The sequence below is a fragment of the Typopeltis vanoorti genome, chromosome 10 (assembly GCF_054136105.1).
Source record: "Typopeltis vanoorti isolate ZY-2024b chromosome 10, IOZ_Tvanoo_1.0, whole genome shotgun sequence".
Lineage (NCBI taxonomy): Eukaryota > Metazoa > Arthropoda > Arachnida > Uropygi > Thelyphonidae > Typopeltis > Typopeltis vanoorti.
In genome coordinates this window covers 123,968,833-123,996,494 of record NC_143558.1, presented here as the reverse complement: position 1 = coordinate 123,996,494, position 27,662 = coordinate 123,968,833, and the positions used below count along the sequence as shown (strand labels likewise).

General features: G+C 36.3%; 1 protein-coding gene across 1 annotated transcript in view; it reads right to left on the bottom strand.

Annotated features, from left to right (window-relative positions):
- Positions 1-27,662, bottom strand: part of mRpS35 (mitochondrial ribosomal protein S35) — a 107,174-nt gene that overhangs the window by 27,562 nt on the left and 51,950 nt on the right. Inside the window, exons 5-6 of the mRNA XM_090399169.1 lie at positions 23,761-23,870; positions 2,729-2,798 (exon numbers count right to left, since the gene is read on the bottom strand). Of these exons, the coding sequence (XP_090255295.1) occupies positions 2,729-2,798; positions 23,761-23,870 (180 nt within the window). The remainder of the gene's footprint in view (positions 1-2,728; positions 2,799-23,760; positions 23,871-27,662) is intronic.

The window sequence follows — 27,662 nt, the reverse complement described above, 5'->3', positions numbered from 1 at the left end:
TTCTAGTAGAGATTCAATTTCCTTACTGGGCATGTTGGCTTTTGGTGGTTTAGCTTTGGTCAGAACACAAGCCACACCCAGTCTAATATCGTTGGTGACGTGGTTTGGAAGGTGTCGTATTCTGTGTTCAATTCGTATCATAATATCTTCAGCAGGTATTCTTCTGGGCGCAATGGCAAAGTTGTGGCCACGTGCGAGGGCATCGAGTGCTTCACGTTTCACACTAAATGACGAAAGCTTGACTACCGTTTTGGTAGGAAGTTGTGGTTTTCCTACCGAAATCATGACACATCAAAAAATTTGAAAATTTAAAAAAGAACTCGATCTCGAAACCACAAATAAGGTGGAAAAAAGCCACGATAATACGCTGTAGTAAATACAAATATGAAAGGCCTTTCATGGAATCAGCTTCAGCCCTAAGAAATAATCCAAACCTCAACAAATTTGGCTGCATGAGACTGCCTCAAATTTGGGAAACCTACATCAGAAGACCTTCAGCCCAATCGCCCAAGAATACCAACACTGCCCACTAGGGGGCACCATCAGGACTTTAGGAGAAATAGTAGCTTCCTGCTTCTTCCTCACTTACTGTTTGTTGTGCCTGCGTGCACGTGTCTGGTTCTTAAGTTTTTTGAAAATGGCAACGTGATGTTGCCAAAATATTGAAGTATATTAAAATTTATTTTAATGTATATCCTAGTTGACGTTGTAATTTCCTTAAATTATTTAGTAACAAATTCAGTTTCTGCACTCAGCCTACACCACAACCTTCAATATCTGTATATCAACTTTTGCCTCTCTCTCTCTCTCTCTCACATATCCAAATGATACTATGGCAGCATCATTCAAAGATAAGGCTGACTTCTTTGCATCCACTTTATTCTCCACTTTTTATATAGATAGATGACTGAAGAAAATCATCTCCCACAGAAATGTCACAAGCTTGGTCATTCATTTGAATCCTCTTCACCACCTCCTGATCCCCTAGAAATGCGGGTAACCAAATCTGTAGCTAAATCATATCCTTATAAAAAGGGATAACAATCTCCCTATCTTTACTTGTCAATGTGTTCAACATCCAAGTAATCTCTGAGCAATTTTGCCAAATCTGCAATATGTCCTCTGAATTTCAAATTTCTATCCACCATCATTCCCAGATCTGTAACCTCAATTTCCTGTAATCTAGTACCACCTAGTACCTTTCATCCTAAAGGGCCTTACGATTACCTTTGCTCACACTGCCAATTTATTTAAATTATCCTGCAAGATATTTATATCGCCTTTATCAATTATTGTCCTTCCCAGTTGTGCATCAGCAAACAACTGAACACTCCCCCCTTAAATCTTCTGCTATATCATTGATGTACAAATTAAAGAGTAGTGGTCCAAGTACAGAGCCCTGGAGTACTCCACTAGTCACCCTCATTCGCCTTGATTTTATTCAACCATACACCACCCTCTGATGTCTATCAGCCACCCCCCCCACCCCCAAATATACATATATTTTTATGTTGCTTCCACCCACGAAAAATTTTTTTTTGCACCATAAGTAGGCAAAAGATCCCTCCCCCTCATTTTTATAAATTTTATATATTTTTCTTTGTATTTTTAATTTATTTGTTACATCGTCCCTGCTTTAGAAACTAAATATGTAACATTTTCAAACTACTTCAGGTCTCCAATAAGCTGGGAGTTGGTCTAAATATTGGGCAATGAAATTAATCTCTCACCTAAAGACAATCATGAAACATCCATGCCTGCGGTGGGATTCAAACTAGCAGCCTGTTGGTTGGAGAGTGGGTATGATAACCACACCAGCACACATACAGGGTGTCCACATTAGACCTCCCTAGTTTCAAAGAATGATAAAAAATCGAAATGTGGAAATATGCAAAGTTTGGGTTGTTCAAACGTTCCAGAGAGAGACTACAAGTTTCATTCAGAATTTTTTTTCTGTGCCATGATGCAATGGTGCTGCTGGACAGGGCTGTTGTAGTTTTAAACATGCCATCAGAAGTGGAGGAAGTGCAAGTTGTGTAGTGGTTAGCTGAGGTGAAATCAAAGTAGTGCAGCGTAAGTTTCCATCAGGTGTACAAAAAGGCAGCAGCCAAACCGAAGAGTATCCGTTTGTGGAAAAAAAAAAAAAAAACGCTTCCTAACGACAGGAAGCGTTTCTAAATAACATGGAGAAGGGAAGCAGCCAATATCAGAAGAGAAGGTAGAGAGGATTCATGAGACCTTTGCACGAAGCCTGACAAAATCCGTTAGGAGAGCATCGTGTGAAGATTTATAACAAAAATACTAACTAGGGTATATATCTTATAAATATTATCTCCATAAAATAGTACTGACACCCTTCAAATGGAAAGATTTTGGTTGAAATCCAGTCTAAAAAAGTAAGACGCCTTCATAAAAGCATTTTAACTGAAGTCAAAGTTACATATGGAGGGTTTCTTCCAGGAAACTTTTCTTAATTCTACAAAACAAACTGAACTGAGAGCACAGAATGATGTGGCAGATGAATGCAGGATTAATTGCTCTGTCATTATCAATATTAGATTTGTAAGAATTCAGGCTGATCAGCTACATAATAAGACACATTAAGTCTAATAGGTAAAAAGAAAGGAGACATGATCATTTGTCATAGGTGGTCAAAGTCCATCTTTAGGGCTTTCTTATTAAGAGTGATAATAGTATTTTTGCTAACAAGCATTAGAATGTGACTTACCCAAGATTCATGAAATAATACAGTTAGGAGATAAACAGCATAGTCATAATTTTGCTTCTTCAAGGGACACCTAAAACATATGTAAAAATACAACTCATAAAATTCTTCTGTCCAGATACAATTTCAAGTAAAAATCTACAAATACATTAATATACAATATGTGAAAATATTCAGTTAAGTTTTACTTAATTCTGTTTTCTATTATAAATTTTCAAATACTCAATGAGGGAGTATTTGAAAATTTATGTGCCAAGACAACAGGGTCACATTTTAGCTAAGATAACATATTGTTAGATCTGAAATCGGTGCCTTCAGAATTTTCTGACGTCACCATTCCAGACTCTAACAATTTTACATAAAATTAAAATTACATACTTATCCTTTAGCAGAAAAAATGTGGTTTTTATTTGTAACCACCCTCTGTATAATGATTTTGTGAATTTTTGAAACTTATACCTGAGTGTTTTAGAATAAATATAGGTCAGAAAAGAGGGCAGAATAAGAGAGAATTATTAACAAAATAATGTAAAGAAAGAATGCGAATTATTTCAACGATATAGGGTAAAGATCACCCTAAATGCAGTAAGGTCAGGAAAATACCTGAGGGCACTATATCCTAGAAAGTACGCTGACTCATATGTTCCCCGAACCGAAAAGGTCCCGTATGTAAATCGGTAGTCACCCGAATGGAGACCAATGAGTAAAGAGGTGGAAAGTTTCGAATGCGAAAAGGTGGCGCTTGTGAAGATGGTATATAACCTGTAACATGGAAGGAAATCCCCCCCTCGTTTTGTTCATTCTGGTATTCTCCCTGTGTGCTACAAGCGTTCACTGTGGTTCAGCTTTTATTTTTAAGAGCTGACCTTCGGGAAGTTCCAACAATGGCACTGTAGTAGAGTTCGGTAAGTTCGGGCGTGGGCCGTCTATGAGAAGAAACGTTGACGTAAATCACTGACCCTGTTTTGTTCGCTCCGGTATTCTCCCTGTGTGCTACAAGTGTTCACCGTGGTTCAGCTTTTATTTTTAAGAGCTGACCTTCGGGAAGTTCCAACAATGCCACCGTTGTAGAGTCGGCAAGACAAAATCGTTGGCCATAGTAGAAGTCCATACTACGAAAATCTAGGCAGGAACTAGCGAGCAAGTGTGAACCACGAGGCATTTGTATCCAGAATTCCAGATTCGAAAACAAAGGACGGCAAGATCCGAGAACAAGAGAATTAGATAAGTACTCTCACTTATTCTACCCCTTTTGAGATCGACTTACATTGTAAAGTGTGGATAGTATTACAGGAAAGAGTGAAAGGCTTAGATCTGAATATAAATGATTACATTTTTCCTGAGATGAACTTTTGGAACTTTTAAACCGATAGAAATTTTGTATTGATTGTTCTAAGAGAATTCAAAAAGTGTGTTAAAGTGCCTTAATGAGAAAAATGAATTGTAAGCTTTAATGTAACGTATACTGAGTTAATGAGATACTGAGTTTTGCTGATAAATTGAAATTAATGTATAAAGTAAATTGCAAACCTTAAGTGAAATATGTTCTGAGTCATTGAGATATTGGAATTTTGTTCATATTCTGAGATTAGTTTCAATATTGGATTGTAATCGTAAGTGTATTATGTAATATTGTGTACTGAAGCATTAAGACATAGAATTGCTGATATTTAAGATAGAACATTGAAATTAATTAATGACTGAAAGAGTGAATGAGAGATAATGTTTTAACCTTAGAATTTTATAATTAATTTAATTTATGTAGTACTTTCAATTGGATTTAAATAAATGTTTGATTCTTTAAATGTATGTGTATCTGATCATGTTGATTGACTCTGACCCTTCATAAAATTCGAACCTGAGTAAGAGTGAGTGCGTGGGAATACCCAAGTATAAGTAAGGGCATGACTGCAAACAAGAATATGCCAGAGATTCCAAGTTTCTAGAAGTTTAAATATATTGCTAGTAACACCTGTGATTCTGTAGTTATCCTAAAGCTAGAGTTTATCCCTAACTTTAATGTTCAAACTGGCACAGCAAAAAATAAATTTGTTTGAGTATCAAGGATAATATATAGGATTCAGGGATCCTATATATTATTAAGACAACCTATAAAGGACGATGTAAAAATCTCACAAATGCGATTTACTTATTTTGTTTCATTTTTTTAAAGCATGATATGAATTAATTGTAAATATCAAAAACAGAAATAAGTTTTGTTATATGATCAAGTAATTCATCATCATCAAATTCCTGATATGTACCCTCAAGGGGTATACAGGATATGATAGTACTACATGAAAAATTTACATCATTACTAAAGTTGTATAACTGAGAGGAGACCTCCACATAGCCTTTAAAGGAATGCGGAGAACCGACCAGGGCTTCTTAGCTAATGTCCGATCCTCACCTTCTCGTGGTGCACCCTGTTGGGTATCTACCTGGATACTGAACGAACGAGGATGGGCTAGCAATTTGGGATTTAGCCAACCAGATTGTATTCTTATTGGCTTAAACCAATATAGAAAATGATGGTACAACATGACAAAGATCAAGTAATTATATTAAAAAAATATCTGGTCAAATTTATTAATGCAGCTGTATGTATCAGTATTACCAGAACCATCATGTGGTTAAGCAGTGTGAAGCAAAGGAAACCAAGTTATATTTAAATAGTTAACTTGCTTACTGTAATGTTATAATCCTCAGGGAACTATAGAGTGAATTTTGTATGCGTATTATTTCATATTTAGTATTTGTATGCCATGCACTTGTAATGTGCAATTGTTGGTAGTAATGGCAGCCATCGTATCACTTGGAATCTCAGTAACAGGAATGTGTATTATATTGTTTATTTGAACAGCGGTTATCAGAAATTGGGACACTAGCCAGCAAGCGACAGACAAAAGAGAGCTGGAAAGAATATATGCATCTTCATCTATCCTCCAAGGAGAAACTGTGAAGTTAATATTGAAGGAGAGTACAGTGTATCAAGCCTTTGTACATTAGTGAAAACGTTATGTGCCCAATTCGGAAGCAAGTGGCATGTTCTCCATTAAGTAATATGGAATCTGCAGTAGTTCTTTTTTTTCTTGGAACTGCTTGAAAATGTTTATTCCTACCGTCAAAGAGGAATACATGTTATATTTCATGCCTTCATGCCCACATCAACAAATGAAGGAAAGATGTTTCTTATGAAACTTGGCTACTAGAAAATATATGCAAGTATTATCAAGTGAGATCTACTTCTTTTAATGGTGATGCAGAGAATCTGAGAGATACAACAGACTGAATGAATGGATGAGTACAAAAAAGATAAAGGAAGATAAAGAGGACAGTGATGGAATAAATGCTACAAGTCGAGTGAAATTAACCTTTAACTGAAATGCTATATTCATATTTTTTGAATGTCTTTTGATGTTATTCTTCAGAACTCAATTTAACCACGAGTGTCAGGCAAAGAAAATTTTCTTTATATTGTGTAATCCTTAGAATGGGTGTATAGTTATTCTTTGTACTTAAGAATTTAAAAGTTAGATACAGAGGATAGCAGAAGTTAATTATTTTCTATATCATTTCTCATTTCTGTCAGTTTCCTTCAAAGGGGCAGAGAGAATGATTTTATATACTGAACTGTATTTGTGGTTTGCATATATGTTTAAAGTAAATATTTTAATTTTTTTATGCTTGAGCTTCATTCTTTGAAATTCACAGCATGTTGATCTTTGAAGTTAATACACCATCACAGGTACAAATCTAAAACATGCTAACCCATCAATAAACAATTATAAATCTAGTTAATTACTTACTCTCCACAAATAACTAATAACAATATAGAAAGGTAATAGTTAACGTAACTACAAGCAAGTATATTTATGTGTAGAATTGGTTCTGGCTTTAATAATTTACATATCGTATTAAAGTTTATATTTATCCTTTTGATAAATGGATAATGGGGTGCTTAAGGGTCAAAGCTATATAACTGAGAGGAGACCTCCATATAGCCTTTAAAGGAATGCAGAGAACCGACCAGGGCTTCTGACCTAATGTCCAATCCTCACCTTCTCATGGTGCACCCTGTTGGGTATCTACTTGGATACTGATCGGACGAGGATGGGCTGGCAATTTGGGATTTAGCCGACCAAATTGTATTCTTATTGGTTAAACCAAAATAAAAAATGATGGTACAACATAACAAAATTTCATGTCAGCTGGGGCGTCGCCCGGTTAAACAAGGCCCCCGTTGTTTTCGCCAGGGAACCAGGGCGAACAGCGAAAAGTCAGCTACTGGAACAAATCTGAAAATAAACCCCAACTCAACATCACCAGAGTTAAAGATCGGTACTATCAACGTAAGAAGCCTGAATGGCAAAGAAATGGAGCTAGCTGAGGAATTAGATAAGTACCAGATCGACATAATAGGGGTGACTGAAACAAAAAAGACCAAAATTGGGTGAGATCTTTCTGAGCAATAAATACAAAATGTTATATTCAGACAATGACAATCAAGGAAAAGAAGGAGTAGCCGTGGTATTCAACACAAAATACGAGGCTAATCTTCTTGAATGGCAGTCAGTCTCAAGTAGAGTAATGTGGGCAAATATGAGAATGGGGAACTGGACAATGAGACTTATTTGTGCTATGGTCCCACAGAAAGTTCTACTAAGGTAGAAGTGGAGGAATTTTTTGAGGCTTTAGAAAAAGCAACTGACACAATGAAAAATTGGTCCTTGTTGGGGATCTAAATAGCAGAGTAGGAAATGATTGCGAGACATACAAAAATATTTTGGGAATGGAGAAAAGAGCAAAGCTAATAATAATGGCAAATATCTGTTGGATTTCTGCTCAGGACATGGACTGGTTATTACGAACACCATGTTCCAACATAAAAATGTGCACAAATTCACATGGAGAGAAGAGGCTAGGAATAAGAAAAGTCTCATTGACTATGTTATTGTTGATAGTGTTGTTTTCTCCCTGGTGCAGGACACCAGGGTGTACAGAGGATTTGAAATTGGAGGTGATCACTATTTAGTCTTGAGCAGGATAAAATTGAATTTCATATTGAAAAGAATAACATGTAAGAAAGTTTTAAAGCGAATAAAAGTTGAGCAGCTCTCAGATGTGAACTGTAGGCTAAAATACACAAAGATTATTGAAGAAAAAATGAAAGAGTTTGAGAACAGGAATCAAACCTTGGAGATTCAGTGGCAAACTCTGAAGAAAACATTGATTGATTCTGCCAGAGAGGCATGTGGTGAGGTTATCTGTAAGAATAAAAAAATCAGAACTCCCTGGTGGACACAGGAAGTTAAAGAGGCAGTGAAGGAAAAGAAGAAAGCATACCAAAAGTTCCTGTCAAATAAGTCAGCTTGTGCTCTTAGAGAATATAGAGACAAATGCAAGAATGCTAAACACTGTGTAAAACTAGCTAAACAAAAGTCATGGGAGGACTTTGGCAAGAATATAGAAAATAAATATCAAGAAGGTGGCAAAATATTCTGGAGGTTGTTGAAGAAGCTCAAGAATGGAGGAAAGAGTGCTGTAAAAGGAATTAGAGATGATAAAGGTGACATGAAAACTGGGAGAAAAAGATATCCTTGAAGTATGGAGTAATTACTTTGAAAAACTGCTAAATGAAACAAGCAGTGATGACAGCACAGTGGTAAAAAACACTGACCAGGCATGCAGTCAGGAATACATATCCATACTAGAAGCAGAAAAAGCCATCAAAGGCTTGAAATGTGGAAAGGCAGCAGGAGTAGATGATATTCGACCAGAAATGCTGAAGTATGGTGGTATAAGAGTCTTACAGTGGCTGCACTGCATAGTTCAGAAAGCCTAGACAGAGGGACGAATTCCCGATGATTGGAGTAGAGCTCTGATAGTACCCATATATAAAAAGGGAAATAAAACTGCATGTGAGAATTACAGAGGTATTTCTCTACTGAGTGTTCCTGGCAAGATCTATGCAAGTATACTTGAGAAACGGTTGAGAAGAATTGTGGAAGAAAAGCTTGGTGAAGAACAAGCTGGATTCAGGCCAAATAGATGCTGTCAGGATCAGATCTTCACTTTACAACAAATAGTCGAGAAAGCATGGGAATATAACAAAGATCTGTATTTAGGTTTTGTTGATCTGGAAAAGGCATATGACAAGGTAACAAGAGAGAAGCTATTCAATACGCTTCAGTTATATGGTGTCAATGGGGCATTATATCAAGCAATACTTAGTCTTTATTTGAGTTGTAAGTCAGCAGTTAGAATTGAAGGAAGTACAGGAAGATGGTTTAATGTTAAATCTGGTGTGAGACAAGGATGTACATTATCCTCTCTGTTATTCATTATCTATATGGATCACATTATGAAGGAAAGTGGTATTAAACATGATATCAAAATTGGAGATGTTAATGTCAGCTCTTTGCTTTATGCAGATGATGTTATGCTTCTAAATAAATCTGCTACAAGTCTGCAAGATTCTCTGACTAAATTGACTAGCTGTTGTAATAGATATGGTATGAAGGTCAGCAATAAAAAGACAAAGACAATGAAAATATGCAGAATCATTGAAAATGTCAACTGTGTTGTGAATGGAAAACCTGTGGAACAAGTAAAACATTTCAGCTATTTAGGCACGATTTTTACTGAAGATGGTAAATTAATTATAGAAATAGACAACAGAATCAGCAAAGCTGGTATGGTGGGAAGTGAATTGAATAAATTCATATGGAATAAGAGAGAAATCAGTCAGAACACTAAATTAGCTGTGTATAAGACAGTGTTCAAACCAGTTTTAACTTATGGATCTGAGAGCTGGGTCAGAAGTAAAACACTTGACCAAAGACTAGAGACCACAGATATGAGAGTCCTGAGAAAGATTATAGGCATGAACAGATGGCATCAATGGCAAGGCAATATCATATTAAAAACGAGGATTTTAGGAAAGAACTTGACATTGTCAGCATCCAGGAATGTGTTAGCAGAGCTAATCTTAGGTGGTATGGTCACTTAAACAGAACAGGCAAGGAAAGATTAGCAAAACAAATGTTCTCTGCCAGGTTGGCAGCAAAACAACCCAGAGTAAGACCAAGATATAGGTGGATTGATACGGTACAAAATGCTTTAGACGATAGAAATATAAGATCTGATAATGTTGGAGTCTTGACAAGTAACAGACTGATTTGGAGGAAAATTGTAGATAGGAAATTAATAATGATGTAATTTTTTTCATGTAGTACTATCATATCCTGTACACCCCTTGACGGTACATGGCAGGAATTTGATGATGATGATGATAAATAGATAATAAATTCTGAAAGCCTGGATGAAGTTGTTGTTGATACAAGCAATGTAACTAATTCTACACAATGATTTTTTTTTTGAAACAGCTAATCCTAATACTGTAATCTCCACATTTTCTGGATATGATCATGATTTTAAGCTCACACACTTCACCATGTAGGCATTCAAGACCGAAATCCTACGGAATAAGTTGGTTAATCCTTATTACAGGAGTGTCTTATGTCTATAGATGTGTGTGTGTTCACTGGACGAGTTGGCTTGTTTCGGAGGGATGAAAAACCCTCTATCTCTGTATGAGGCTGGCTAACTCACCTTTAGTCGAAAGAGACCAGATAGATAATAAAAATACTAAACCATATTTTAAATATGCAGAAAAATTTAAATAGGAAAATGGTCTGAATTTTATTTGTCAATTACCTTTAGAAATAAGTTGGTAGGGAAGGCACAGATCTTCCTGAACGCTTTGCCTGTGTTACAGATTATTGTACTTCTAGGAGTTTTCAAATATTAGAGATGCAAGTTCAAATTTGTAGTAGCTACATCAAAGCATTCAAAGAAATAAACTGTTTCTTTTTACTATAACAGATTGCTAACTATAGCTCATAAGTTAAGTGTCTCCCAGCTGAAGGGAAATCACATTTAGAAGGATCAGTATTTAATCAATTTAGAGCTGGTCTAAAAGATGAATTAAAAGAAGCATAGAAAAAAATTACAAATATGAAGGAATATTATAAAGCTGGTAGGAAAAGAGAGGAAAGGCTTACAGATATATACCAATCTTCTAATTCCAAACAAGTACTTTCTTTGGAACATGATTCTAATACAATTAATGTAGAATATAATGGTCAGCTCAAAAACCTACTTCAATTAAGAAGAGAAATATTAAGAAAAAATTTAAGGATTCAAAACAGTTCTAAAGCAAAATCCATAGACTAATGAATTAAAAACCCTAAAAACTTATTAAAGAGATAGACTACAAAAACTTATTATTACTTGTCAATAAATTATACTCTTGTTTAATCGTTTAACCAAGTGTAATGCAAGTCTAATACTTTGTTTAGTATTGGAAACTTTAGATGTATACTCAAAGTTTTTAATACTAAACAAGACCAAACACTTGAAAGTGAAGCAACAAACATAGATGAGAAAGAAGACTGAGAAAATAAATAGAAAATGCAATAAAATTGGCAACTACATCCAACAGAAAGAAGTTAATTATGTTCTCTGAGTCTGCTTTCTAACTATTTCCTAATGTTTTCACCACAGATATTGTGTCTCGTACTAATGTAGCCGAGCATTCTGTATAACTTACTACTCGCACATCTATCTATGTAAAACAGCATCAAACTCCAATTAAATATATGGAATGTTTTCAGCATATTTCATATACTAAAGAATATGAAATAGCTTCAATTATAGAGAAGTCTATCTCAAAATGGAACAGTCCTTTTATTTGCATAGACAAACCCAACAGAAGTTTAAGATTTGTTTTAGATCTGAGAAATCAATAGTCACAAAACACATTAATTTCCTTATGTGTAAAACTGAAGAATTACTAATTGGTTTAGAAGGAGCAAAATACTTCATTAAGCTATATCTGAACTCTGAGTGTTTCCAGATTCTATTAAGGAACTATTTAAAGCTCTCTTTCATGCTAACTGTAACTGTCAACCAATAAATTATGTTGTAATTTATACCTGAACTTAACAAGATATACTTCATTACTTTCTTTATTGCCATATCTATTCACTGCAGAAGTGTATACATTTTCTGATTCTTTTAGACAAATTGCAACTTTCACTTTCATGCAAATATCAAAATATTTCAATTTCAAATGAAACAAACTACTGATAGTCACAATGCTGAACTGATAGTAGTGTACTGCCAGTGGAAATACACTGCTGTCAGTTGAGTAATGACAGCAGTGTACTGCAAGAGCAACAGAGATCAATCTAGGTCTGCCACATACAATCTACAGGTGATCGAAATCCATAACTACCAGGATTAGTAATCTTGTAGCATGGCAAGTAGCTGAAAGTATTTTTATAATCTACGAAGAACTATCCATACCCTTCTGTTTTAGGTGTGAAGGACTCTAAACAGGCAAAAATCCATAATGCACATGTTTTTCTGATGTTTCTGAACAAAAAAACAAAAACAAAAATGCTTTGGTTCAATCCCTTTTTATCAATCTAATAAAAATAGCAATAAAATAAAAATGTTTTTAAAATATTTCTAATAATGTTAATAATAGATTGCTTTTATGAGCATGATATACTTCAGTAGTAACATAAAAAAATCCAAGTAAACATTTATAAAAACATTTTCACAAATATTGCAAAGTAAATTTTAGTTAAATGTAAAAACAAGTACACAGCTATATGAAATATTGAATAGAAGGAGCAGTTCAGTGAAAAAATATTGTTCTTTGGTTTTAACCAACAGGTCTATTTTGAGAAAAAATTATGTAAAGCAAGGTACCAGTGCTGCAAACTCACTAGCACTAAGCTTGTATATTCATTATAACAGACTTATAGACTTAACTACCATCTGGAGAATATAAATGCATTAACAGTAAATAATTAAACTCAATGTTTAAATCGTCATGAGTATTAGTACCTAGAAAAAAAAAACTGTTAATAACAGACACTCAGACATATGAATCTATTCATTATGATCCTACTAAAAATACCAAAAAGAAAACTCAGTTTACTAATAAACGTAACCTCCTGACCAAATGCAGTTAAAAAAAAAAGAAAAAAGTGTGGCACCACTATCATGTACTAGAGAGGTAAAGATCCTCTTCCAAAGGTTATCCTCCTCAGAACGTGGTTACCTGATGTACAGAAAAACATCTCACTCCATCCTATCATAAACAGTAGACAATAACCTATCTATTATTTAGTTAAGAAGCTAGTACCAATACTCAAAGAGTTAGTGGGTCTTTCCCCATACACATTAAGAATAAAATACATAGCATTTCAGCAAGACTAAAGATCTTGAAAACTGAATACATTTTCATAAAGATCGATGTTACTACCCTGTTCACAAATATCCCTATCAAAGACATAATTATACTGTTACAAAAGATAGAAACTTCCATTAGGTGGTCTGATCTTTTCAGTTTATCAGAAATCATCACACACAATACTATACATGCATGTAGACTCTCACACATTATTATGCCAATAAAGGCCGTTTAAATGAGAGCCTTATCCACCCCCTCCATGTGGGGCACCTGTTCATGGTGGAGGGGGGACCTCCCAGTGATGGTATTGGCCCTTTTCATTCTTCCTCTTTTTCTTTGCTTTTCTTCCCGTATTCTTTGCTCTACTTCTCCTGAGTCTTTTTCACTATCCTTTTTCCAGACCACCATCACTGGGATCCAACGCCATGCGGTACAACCCGTGGACATACGGAAAGGGGGATCCTGGTAGTCTTGCACTACTTTGGCCCCTGCTTCGGCAAGACGGGTAGTCCTGGATGGCCCAGCCAGGATCGATCGGTTAGTGGGCTTGCCTGCAAGGGTCAACGGTGTTGCAGTAAGTCTTTCACCCCATGGTCCATGGTCAGGATCCTAGACCTGCTGCAGTGCTGGTATAGCATTCAGGGTAGCCGTGGCGTTCCACTCCTAAGTGCAGTCTTTGCTTGCCGGGTAGTGGGCATCCACGTGTGGCTCTGTGGTGGGCGGAAGCTTTGGCGCCGAATTAAAAATTCCTTAAATATGAATTCTTTATCCTCAAATGTTTCAGGGACCCTAACAAAGTCCCAACCGAGTACTGATAATATGGACACAGCATATGGAAACAGAAGTAAGAAACAAAAGATATCGAATACTAACATAAATGTACCAACCTTTTTAATCATTCATGCAACAGGTGAAAAACCAATTGGGAAAATGTCACCCTTCTTGATCCAAAAAGGTTTAGAAGGACTGGCAGGACCTCCCAAAACTGTCAAGAAATTGCGTTCTGGTGATATCCTTGTGGAAACCATGTGCAAACAACATTCCGAGAAACTACTGAAAGCAATGACAATGGGTGGAATACAAATTGCAGTAACACCTCACAGAACATCAATTCCAGTAGAGGAGTGATATATCAGAATGGGATCTCCTTGATGTTCCTGATGAGGAGATATGTTCAGAGCTTAAAGATCAAGGAGTGACGGGTGTGAGGCACATCCTGATAAACAGGGATGGTCGCCTGGTCTCAACCAAGATCATCATCATCTTTACTTTTGATACACCTAGGCTTCCGAAATCTATAAAAGCAGGGTATCTCAGCTGTCCTATTAGAATGTACATTCCTAACCCGCTGAGAATGCTTTAAATGTCAAAGATATGGGCATGCCCAAACTGCCTGTCATGGTTCTACTACCTGTGCCTGATGTGGTAGTAAAGAACATGATAATAAATATTGCTGTGAAAAAAAAAAAAAGCTAAATGTGTCAACTGTCAGGGAGATCATCCAGCATACTCTCATGCATGTCAGAAATGGAAAGATGAAAAAGAGAAAAATTAAAACAGAACAAAACATAACATATCAGGATGCAAAAAGAAAGCTAGTCACCACTACACCTGTGCTACGGATCCTCTTATGCTGAAAAAGTAACAATTAAAAAAGTGTCAACAGCAACTCAAATATGTATATCTATTCTGCCATTAGATAATTTCACCATACCTGAACTTTTCGATCGCAAGTGCTTCTCTGTTGAGCGCATTAATCACAAGACCTATGGCCTTACTCCAGAGACAACTTCAAAAATGGTCCCATTGGATGAAAACTCATCTGTCAAAAAAATTATGGAGACTTCACCCAAAGATAAACCACCAGACACTCGCACAAAAAAATGGATACCTCAATACCCACTGAAAGCAAACTAAACATACCAACTGACCCTAACACATTTGATGTTTTGAACACTCTACCAGAGGAAGAGATGGACACTGGCCGTCCATACTTCCCTAAAACAGTGGATAAATATAAATCTGACAAAGGTAAGCCCTCAACCTCTCAAAAACCAGACAAGTAAATAAAATCAAAACAATAGGAAAATTTTTACAATGGAACTGTCGTGGGATCTGCCAGAATACTGACGATATCAAGATATTGTTGCAGAAACACAAACCTTTCTGTTTCTGTCTACAGGAAACTTACTTAAGACTCAATGAGGACCGTACCTTTAGGAATTTCACTGCTGTATGTAAGGATAGAACTGGAGATGGTCCTGCTCATGGAGTAGCTATCCTAGTGGGCAGTCATATTTCTTTCCATCAGGTCCAAATTAATGCTTCTCTGGAAGCAGTAGCAATTCGCTTCTCTGTGGGATTTCTTATTACAGTATGTTCAATTTATTTACCACCAAATGCTGATTTAAATGAAATTGATCTTGATAACCTTATCTTGCAACTGCCTGAATCCATACTTTTCATGGATTCATGAAAAGTATGGATTCAGGCAAGTTGCAAGATTTAAAATCATTCATTGTGATTTTAACGGTCACAATATTCTATGGGGTAGTGCCAACACTAATAGACAAGGTCGAATCATTGAAAAAATTCTTGATAATAAACCTTTCCCTTCTAAATAATAAACTCAATTCTTTCTTCCATATGCCCACCTGTTCATATTCTGCAATTGATTTTACAATATGTTCCCCTTCCATTCTTCCACTGCTCATATGGGACGTTGCAGAGAACATATATGGAAGTGATCACTTTCCTATCCTTTGTACAATGTCGTCATAGGAACCATGTTCACCCACATGGATACCTATATGGAAAATGGACCAGGCTGACTGGAACACTTTCATCTTGCAAAATTTAATGCTGATGCCATCAGTCAAACACCTATCAATGAAGCTGTAAAATATATAACAGAATGCATTGCCAAGGCAGCAACAACCTCCATCCCCAAAACATCATCTCGATTCCCAGTCTATTCAAAGCCTTGGTGGAGCCCAGAATGTCAGGCAGCCAAAAAAGATAAACACAGAGCATGGAGCATATTTCGTAGATACCCCACCACATCAAATTTAATAACTTTCAAGCATGCTTGAGCAAAAGCACATTATGTATGATGTCAGAGTCAAAAACAATCATGGATCCAATTTACTACTTCAATTAATCATATGACCAGTCCAAAAATTGTATGGGATAAAATCCAGAAAATGAAAGGTAGATATAGGACACATTGTTTGTCCACCTTAGACTATAATGGAGGTGTTCTTGCTGATCCAAAGCTATTGCAGATACTTTGGAAGAAACTTTTGCTAAAATCTCAGCAACAGCTTCATATTCTCTGGAATTTTTAATACTGAAAGAGCAGCAAGAGAAACAAAGGCTTAATTTTTCTACCAACATTCTTCAGCCATATAATCAGCCATTTCTCAAGGAGGAACTAAAAAGAGCTCTCCACAATCTCACCCTAGTGCAGTAGGACCTGATGAAATCCATTACGAAACATCTACCATCATCTTCTATGGATCTTCTTCTCTTATTATACAATAAAATACTTGCAGAGGAAGAGTTTCCACATTCTTGGCATAAGCCAATTGTCAATGCTATCCCAAAACCAGGAAAAGATCTGGTTTTGGGATAACCTGGTGCCTTTCGCACCTCACCCACTCAAAGTCCTATGTTGAAGCAAATGAACAAGCTCTATCACTTCAACGGAAACAGTTGTTTGTCTCTTAATTATGCCCTAAAAATAAAATCTCTCCCAGATCACCCTACATGGAATAGTATCTTCTCTCTGCATTGCGAAGCTCAATATCACACATCAAACTGCTATACATCCTTTTGGTATGCATGTTAAAGAAACTGTGCAAGCCGTTAATATAAATGTTGACAACATTTAGCTACACTAAACATAACAGCATTCCTCCAAGGCAGGTTTGCACACCATCCTGCAATCTGTCACTTTGTCAGCTACAGAAATCTTATACCCCATCATCCATCTACCTGCAATTGTTTAATGCACACAGAGCAGCACATGCCGATTTCTTACCCATCTATACTGATGGTTCAAGAACTAACACCTCTGTTGGCTGTGCTGCTGTGTTTCCTAACATTATTATCTCAAATCAGATCCCACCAGACTGCAGTTATTATACAGCAGAGTTACAGACCATTCAGCTTGCACTTGTGCATATAAAAGAAAACTGCTACCAAAAGTGTATAATTTATACAGACTCATTGAGCTCTTTACAGGCCATCTCTTCTCCTATGCATAATCCACATCGAGTACTTTATGAAGTGCTTCACAAAATTAAAATCCTTAATTTCAATGTTCAGTTCTGCTGGATTCCCAGCTGCATCAGAATCAAAGGAAATGAGCTGCTAAATCAGCTCATACCTTCTCCACATACTGTTTGACAGTTCCATATACAGACTACAGACAACTTATAAGATCAAAGCTAATTGCACAGTGGGAGTTAACATGGCAAGAAGCATCAACAAACAAATTATATAACATTAAACCTGAAATTAAACACTGGCATTCTAGTCAACGTACAAAGAGAAGGGAGGAGGTTGTCCTTGTTAGGCTCCGCATAGGTCACAGTCACCTTACGCATTCTCATTTACTGAGAGCTGATGACCCTCCCATATGCGAAAAACGTAACACACATCTCACTATTCATCATATTCTGGTAGATTGTCAAAAATTTACATGAGAGAGGAATGAAATTTTCACCTATCTAACCAAGCCATATACACTCAGGGAAACAAGCAAACTCAGGCAAATTGCATGATGTTTTTAATTTTTTAAAAAGAATTAATTTGTACAAACACATTTGACCATAAATTTGTTTATATGTAAATACTTTTTTGCTTAACTTAACTTTTATACATACATATTATTCATTAGGTTAAATCTGACCAATTATTTTTTACCATAGACCTTGATCTTGTATATTAGTATCACCCTGCTGTAATTTTGTTAATATGTAAATACCATAATGCTAAACTTAAATTTTATGCATCAATGCTGTATAATAATTCCTTTCTGACTCTAAGTATTAGTATAATAATGTTTGTTGTAATCTTACTAGATGTAGATACTGCTTTCCTCGACTTGTTTTGTATATGTTAACCTATAGTTATCTATTTATGTATTGCTGAAATCTCTGCAGTAATTTTGTTTATATGTAGATACTGCATCACTTAACATACATTTTGTGTATGCATCTTATTTACTACTTTATTTTTCGAATAATCATGTAATGCTGTAGGACATCTTACCTGCTTGTCTACTTTCTAGTAATTCTGTTTATATGTATTGCTAAATTCTGTTTATACTGCATTGCTAAATTTAATTTTCATCCATGCATATTGTATAATAATCCCTTTTTGCCTATTTTTGTACTGCTATAAAGGCATCTACTATAATTTTACATATATGTAGATACTGCATTCCCTGGCTTAGTGTGTCATATATATATGACACACTAAGCCAGGTGTCATATTTTATGTATTAACTTATACTGTAAACTATTTTTGCACTACTGTAATAACCTCTGACCTTGTGTGTTGCTGTGCCCTCTGCAGCAGTTCTGTTTACCTAGAGATGCTGCTTTGTGAAACTAGATTCTTGTACAGACATATTGTTTACAATTTTCTGTAAATGCTAATGTTGTAACCTTTAGTATGGCACAGAATGACCTTTGTAGTTTTGTGCCAAATAAACTATAAACCAAACCAAACCTTATCCACTCACTCTAATAAGCAAACCTTTAAAAATGAACTCCAATTCATCAAAAAGAATAGCAATGGATACAGTCAGTAAAAGTTTTTGTCAACAAAATCTTATCCAAAGAAATATTGATTATAATTTGGCATAGCAGTACAAAGGGATTTTGGAGAAAAAAATTGGAGAATACTATAAAAGTACAATCATAGAGCGATTCAAATCTGCCTAAAAACTAAGGACCTTCTAAAGATCCTCTTCCAAAGTTATCCTGCTCAGAAGTCTACAGAAACAGTTGTACTTGCTACATTCCCTTGACAAAACAAAACCATCCAGATTAGACAAGAGAAGCACAAAAGGCCTATCAGTTATCTACATTATGGAAAACCAGGTTTATCTGACCATGTCACTGATACCAACCACATGAATGAAAGAAGGAAGCCTACTATTACACAGTATCAAGTTCTGGTGTGACTGAAAGTTTAAGGCAACTTGTGAGGCCAAATCTCCAAGGTTAAATAAACATGACATCCTCAAAATTTCAAGAATACGGCCTGCTAGCGGCAGACATTCTCCACCATTCTGTAAATCTCTAGCAAATCAATACAACAACTAAAAATGTACCCAGCTATATACAACTAGGGACACCTTTAGGACAGTGAATACCTTCTCATTGAACAGATTATTCAGTAAAAGTTCAAGACTTAAAGTTTACAAAAGTGTACCTTGCTGCCATATCTATCAATATATTACCAATTAACTAACTTTAACTATCCCTTTTTAAATTAACTGGGAATGAGGTAAGTTCCTTAACCACTCAAAGCACGATTCCCAAATTAATTGGGAACTCAAACCTATTTCAGTTATACATTACACTTTTTTTAAAATTCTTAGTGGGAGGCAGGCATGTCCCACAATTAGTGAACAGAAGTCTTACAGTTTATCAATTATGATGTTTTAAGTTTGTGTCTACAGATCATGATCAGCCATTACAACCCACTAGCAGATGAAGTCCTTACCAAGTAAGGACTTCATATTGCTAAAGATGAAGCCACCAAGATGTCTACATCTAGTCAATGACTTTTCTTTCGCATGTCACTCCTGCAAATCTGATAATTTCATCAATCCATTGTGATTTTTGTTGGCATTGTAGTCATTTTACCTCCTATTGCATCCAATCCAGTACTTCTTTTGTCCATTGTTGATCTCAACCTGTCTGCTGCCATTTCATATGTTTCACTCTTTCTATAATATCAGATACTTTGGTTTGGTTTCTTATCCAGGTATTTCTTTTCTGATCCAGTCTTGTGATACTAAACATATATCTTTCCATACAAAATTGTGTTATTAGTTTCCTCTACATTTAATGTCCATGTTTCAGAGCAATGAGCAATTCATCAACATAGGGAATGTCCATACATATACATTATAAATACATACCTGATGACAGTCTTAACACAAAGGCTGAAAAATATATAGATTCGTTTTTGATTGCTTCTGCAGATAATAGTTGAATAACAACTGCTAACACCAATATCCAGCATGAAATCTGCTTAATAAAATATTACTAATACAGTAATCTACCATTTAACTGACCTTCAAACAATGACCTTTCAATAAACTGATTCTTGCATGTCAAAGAACTTCTGGTACAGCACTATGTAATTATACTTTTAATTATCTGATCTTTCAATTATCAGAATGGCAAAGTGCCTTCTGTGGTCAGATAAATTAATTTATCTGACCACAGAAGGCAGATGCTTGGACATATGCTTAATTAAATAAATTAAGCATGTCCTTTAAGTGTGTGTATTGCTTTCAGAAAGCTAATAGTTGCCAACTAAAATTCTTGCTACCCCCCCCCCCCCCAACACACACAATTTTTAGAGGTCAGCATCATTTTGTAGTGAAGCAAATAGGAACCACTAGCTAACATCAATGGTTGAATATTAAATCAAAAATTTTACTTCAATACATGAAGGAAAAAATTCTACCAAAACATTAACATTCTATCATATATATGCTATACTGATCTTAATAAATATGAGAAAATACCATATTTCATTTGATTTACCGTTTTGTTTAAATTACAGCTGGAGCAACTAAAATATGAGATTAGTGTGTCTGTTTAGCAGGATGAAAAATCTGAGTTCTTTTGATTTGTCAAAAATTTATTAATAAATTCTTTCTCTCCGTTTCACATGTATATTAATGTGAGCCTAAACAAAAGCATTTTAAATTAATATTTGGTAATTAAAAATTCAAAAAACATCAATATTAAACTATGCCATGTAAAGAAATCGCGTATTGTTGTGCGAACAAAAGTTCAAAGGTTGCAGTTTGACCACCAAAGATGATGTAATAAATGATGAGTAGGCATTCGTGGAAGGCGCATTCCCCGAAGAGAGCGATCCTCGTTCAGCGAGGAGGTGATAGCAAATAGGAAAGCGTCATAGACAAGCTTGGAGTACGGAAGAGGACACTATAGAAGAGTTTAAAAACGAACTCACAGGGCTCGAGTCTCTCTCTCTCTCTCTCTCTCTTGGCTCCTTCTACGTTTCTGGTTTTGGTTCCTGTGGTGTTCCCCAGTCGCGTATGGCCCCCACCACGTGGGTTACTGGCTCGTAGTTCCAAGGCGGGTCAGCATGGCTGATATCCGATAAGATGGCATAGTGGCAACGTGTTTCCAGTTGCTGAGTGGCACAAATCGAAGAAGTTTAGCACGAGATGATGCCAGTGTTTCTAGTTTCGGCCATCGGTCTGGTTCTAACTGATGAGAAGGCAGCAAAGGATTCCCCTTGAAGGTAAATTATGTTAAAGGCAGCGACGTGAAAGGTTCGTAAGTGCAGAAGAAAGAAGGGGCAAATTCAGGACGAGCATGTGACTCTACGTGGCGGCAGATCACCATACAGAGGGACAATCCATAACAAAGAACAGATGGAAGGATCGAGAAATCGTCTAACAAGGTGGTAACGTACAAAATCTTCATTTTATGTATTATCTATTAGTGAGGAATGTGTAAAATGGACAGAGATTAGAAAAGAAGATAGTGAGAATTTAGAGACAGCTTCCTGTGTTATGTTGATTGAATTGGACTGGTAGTCTACGTTCATAGATTGTCTAAACCCAAGTTAATGTGTATGGGCCGTTAGTAGCAGTAATTTAGTTTGATATCGAGAGCCATGTTTGTGATTTAGATGAATCATGAGTGTGTATAAATAACTTGCCTGTTTGATTACCACTGTCTTGCTTTACCTGTATTTTAGTATTGATCTTGATTAGCTTTGAATATATGTGTTAGTCATATTGGACTAGTAGTCTGAAAGCATGAGAGCATGCAACACTTAGCTGAATGTGAATTGATCTTTGTTAGCAAGTTTTATTTAGAATTTTGAACTAGTGTTTTATGATGAATGTGTACTTATTTAACCTAGAGATGTAAAATTAGAGTATTTTGATAATTAGAATGTTCCTTATTGTTTAGCTAGTGAATTAGAATTTTGATATGAAATACCTTTGATGTGTGGAAGCTTATTGTATGTAATTTTGATAATTAATAAACATGTTTTTTTCTAAGTAAGTCTGAGTATGAGACTGAAATTACCACTCACGAAAATATCGAACCTATGTTTAGAGGAAAAGGGGGAAATACTGAGAACTCTGAAATTTACTTACCTACTTAAACTAGAAAAAGTATTACTTGATTTCTGAGAAGTTTTCTCTGGATAAGAATTTCTATCCTAGAGCTCTGGCTGGCGCAGCAGAAACAAATAAATTTTGTCAGAGCTCAAAACAGGAAACGGCCCCCGAAGGTCAGTTTAGAGGTTATATCTCAGTAGACACAAAGGAGAAAAATAGAGGTCAATTATAGGCGAAAATGACGATATAACAGTGAGGAGATGGTTCTGGATGGTGTGGCTGCTCACACATAGTTGTTGTCCAGTATTGAATTGGCGAGTGATCCGCGGCACTGTGGTGCGTCTATCCGCTGTAATCATCTGAGCTAGCCAATGCCGTCCCCTGTCATCGACATGTTGTACACCATGGCAGTTTTCCCTGGCGGCTGTGGTTTTACCCGATTCCATGTACTCACGGTACACTCTTGACACAGTAGCTCATAAAAAGCCCTGTGCCTGCATGACTGCAGAGATGGAGTGCCCCATATGTCTGACTTTGACTATCTGGCCGCGATCAAATTCGCTGAGATCTCGAGTCTTCCCCATTCTGTGGTCGACTATTACTCAGACAGTCAGTACAAGGTCTGACAACATTATTCCATTTGCCTGGGCGACCACAGCACCATTTCACCAACACGGCAGGTATCTCTAATTCAACTGCTCGAGTATGTATATATATATATAATCAGTCAGCTAACATCTTTTATTCCCTTATAGGGTGTAGACGAGGTCTTTTAACCCTATCTAGCTTTTGGAGACTGAGTGGCCAGTTCAATCTCCACTAGTAGCCAATCAGAGATAGCTGGTCCATGACTAATCACTAATTGTAAGTGGCCACTGATGAAGAGACCAGTAAACAAGTGCTGCCATCTCTTGATACCTAACCCTAACAGGATATGTCACTGTCTGAAATAGTGTGGGTACTACAATTGATTTTCCTGAGTTTACAGGACGAAAAACCCGCATGTCTGTGCCAGAGATAGACTAACTTGGGAACCGGTCGAAGATAGGCTTAGAAAAAGTTCCTCCAGTTGCCATCTAAACTTGAACCTAAATCTAACTTTGAGTGACTAGTGCAGGAGATGCAAGTGCCACTTCCACTGAGCTATACAGGCCTCACTACACTCATATCATAAAGATAATCTTTTTTTCCAATCTTCATGTATTATGATGCCTTCTCATAAAGAAATGAATATGGTTTACGTAACATAGGTATCAGAAATTGCTCTCAGTGGGTTTGCATGTGTATATGCATGAGAGAGAGAGAGAGAGAAAAGGGCACCATAGGATACAGAATAATGAAATAAGATGCACATAATGCAGAAATAAATTCTACATAATTCAGATATCATATAAAGCAACTCACCTATCAATGACAAGGAAAAGAATATCTGTTGCAGGATCATACCGATCTCCAACTAAACGTAGTAATTTGTCACGGGCATGATAATCAAGTGGCAAAGAAGATAGTCGTACCTACAAAAATACAAGTATTGAGATATTTCAACTGTCCTCAGACAAACAATGAATGTAGCTTACTGCCTACCTTTTACTGATTAAAATTATATTCTTCTGAATCTCAGTTCTACATTTTTAGATCCCCCCCAAATCTTCCCTCCTTTTGATTACTGAGGAATTGGATAATGAAATTTATTTGTAACTATAGGTCCAGAGAAGATACTATGGAAAGAAGTGAGGAATTTTTCTGTCATTACAGAAGGTAGCTGAAATGAAGAAAAAGGAAAAGTTAGTCCTTGTTGGAGATTATGTGAACAAGAGAGTAGGAAATGAATAACAGACATATAGAAATAAGTTTGGGAAAAATTTGAAGAGCAAAGCTAAAAAGAATGGTTGTAAGTACTTGCTGCATTTCTCTACAGACATGGACTAGTTATCACTAACACAATGTTCCAAAATAAAGATGGCCACAAATACACATGAAGGAAAAGACACAACAAATAAGAAAAGTTCTCATTGATTATGTCATTGCTGACAATAATATCTTCACACTAGTTTGGGATACAAGAGTACACAGAGGATCCGAAAAGGATGCGATTCCCATTTAGTTTTGAGCAAGATATAAATGAATATATCATAATGAAAATAAAAATATATAAGTTAAAAAAAAAAAAAAGAAACAAAGTGGAGCAACTTTCAGAGATGAAATGTAGACTCAAATACAGAAATATGACTGGAGAACAAATGAAAGTGAAAACAATAAGCAAATCTTGAAGACTGAATGGCAAACTGAAGAAAACATTGATTCAGCCAGAGGCATGTGATAAAATAAAGTTGTTTGCAAGGATAGAGAAAAATCAGAACTTCATGGTGAACTATCAAAAAGTTAAAAGGGCCATCATGAGAAAAGAAGAAAAACCTATCAAAAGTTCCAAGCAAGTATGCGCTTGGAGAGAATACAAATAAAAATGTAAGAAAGCGAAGCATTGCTAAAAGTAGCTAAACAAAAATCATGGGAAGACTTTCATAAGAATATAGAAGATAACTATCAGGAAGGCAAACTGTTCTGGAAGATAATGAAAAAGCTTAGAAATGAAGGAAAGTACTGTAAAAAGAATCAGATAATAAAGTGACATGAAAACTGAAGATAAAGTTATCCTAGATTTGGAGCAGTTACTTTGAAAGACTGTTAAATAAAATGAGGTGAGAGGATTGTAGAAGAAAATATTCAACAAGCATGCAATCAGGAGTACCTAACAACACTTGAGTAGGAAAAGCCATCCAAAACTTGAAAGTGGAAAGGCAGCTGGAGTAGAGGAAGTTCAACCAGAAATGATGAAAATACGGAGACAAACAATTTACCATTGGCTGAAGTGGCTTGAAGGTTCCACATTGTCTCTAGAGCAGAGTTTCTGGATTATGAAAAGAATAAATTTAAAAATGCAAAGAAGATTTTAATTTATTTATTCTTTTTAAAAAAATTCAAGCCATATAAACTCAAGGAGCTATACAAGCCCACCAGGAGCAGGATTTGCCAAACATCCATGCCCACAGTGGGATTCAAACTCCAACCTGTTGGTTGTAGAGTGGGTATGCTATCCACTCAGCCAACCAGGCTGGCAATATATAAAATTAATAAAAATGTCCTTAGAAAATAATCCTTAGCCCAAGCACAGTACTAATGCACTATAATTTTACAACATTCTCAGGTTGTAAGTTATTAAAGATGTATGGAAATCAATATTTAAGACACTGATTGAAGATCATCTTGAAGATTGGGATGTCTGAGCACATGGTTTGTGAAATGAGAAGGATGAATGGAGCTTTGAATAGGTGACTAAGACATCATTTATGTACTGGAGAAAGAAGGTAAGTATTTACCAGTCTCCAAACTCTGAAAACCATAAAGACATCTTCAACTTCCTTTCCAAAACTTGACCATCTACAATCTTGAGTCATCATCATCATAGGCAACCTGAATGTCCATAACTCCAACTGGCTGCCTTTCTTCAACACTATCGATCAAGCTAGACATGATGCGGTAAGCATCGGTCTAACACAAATCGTGCAGCTATCTACTTGAATTCCAGATAATCTCTCCATTCTGCCAATACCCATGAATTTTTTACTACTTCTCCTTCCAAAACTGTTTAACGTTCCCTCTCCTCTCAGCAACTCAGACCACAATTTAGTACAATATTCCAGTCTCATAGAACGCCCCTTCCTCTGACTACATCCAACCTTGTTGTCCTGGCACAATAAAAGTGGGATGATCTCCGAAACTACCACTCTTCTTTCCCATGGCACGACTATTGCTTCTACTTTTCAGACCCGGAACACCTGCACTGAACAAGTCACAAAAATCATCCTGAAGGCATTCATACCTGATTTCATCCAAAATTTCCATCCACTTTCCAAGCATTGGTTCAACAGAAGATGTATGAAAGTAGTCAAAGAAAGACAACTTACTGCAGGTAGAACCCAAGAACCCAAGCTTCGTACTCAGCCTATGCAGAAGCACACAATAAATGTAAATTGACTATCAGCAAATCCAAATCCAACTTCATAAAAGCCACTAGCACGAAACTTGTCTCTTGTCCAAATGGTAGCTGTGCCTTCTGGTCCCTCACAAAAACCATCAAATGCAATTTCTGCTCACCTGAGCTCCCATCTCTCTCTCCTATTCAGATGGTACGACTGTTAGTGAAACCAAAGAAAAACCTGATCTCTTAGCATTCTTCTTTTCCTCTAATTCCTGCATAGACAACAAAGGCAAATCAGCCCCCCCCCCCTTAAATACCAGCAACTGAGCATCATATGCCGTATGTGACCTTTTGGCAGAAAGACATAAGAATATTAAACAACCAGAACACAAGTTTGTCTGCTCCCAAGCTAACACCTGTCCTCTACTGTCTCTTCAATTTTCTATACTCAACTGGCACCTATTCCATCTCATGGAAACTAACATATATCTAACCCATTCCAAAAAAGGAAGACAAAAAATTAATGATACCCAGAATTGTATACTTGGTTTAATCCTTTAGTTTGCACCTGAAGTATTTTCAGGACTAGGGCAACTTGTATATAGAAGCTAATGACTTCACATCACTTGACTTAGCATCCCATAATGCAAAGCATATCCTTGCAGACATGTATAATACATAGCATTATACATGTCTTTCAACCCACAGCTCTTTAAAGAACAATGTCAATAGGTTTCTTTCTTAACCCTCATCTGCACCTCACACATGCCACTGATGTGTTGTAAGTTCTTGTACCTCTCATGTGGGGGTAGAATAAAGGAGTGAGAAAACAGCTCTGAGGCAAGAGAAGGAGTCATCCACCACGACATGCAGTGAACGACCAGAGAGTAAGCTGGCTATCCAATTACAGAGGGTCCAGGTAGACCAAAAGATGCATTTTGTCAGCAGGTCCCATGCAAGATGCAACCAAAGGCTCTGGAAATGTCAAAAAGAACAACAGCATGTTTCTCCAAACCTTTCCATGGCACATCTCCAGTGGTGGGTAATGTAGGCCAAGAGGTCACACCCATGGATCTTTAATGGCAAAATCCATACTATAGTTGCTGATAAATTGGTGAACCTGCAGGTAATGGATAATTTGACTATCGATGACCTTCTCCATTACTTTGGAGAGGACTGAGGTGATGGCGACTAGTTGGTAGTCTGACAGTAGACTTCTATTTTCCTTTTTTGGAATAGGCTCGCTATATGGTTAGTTCCATGCTTTAGAACTAAGATTATATAGAAATGATAGGTGTTAGCTCTAGAGTACAATGTTTGAGTACAA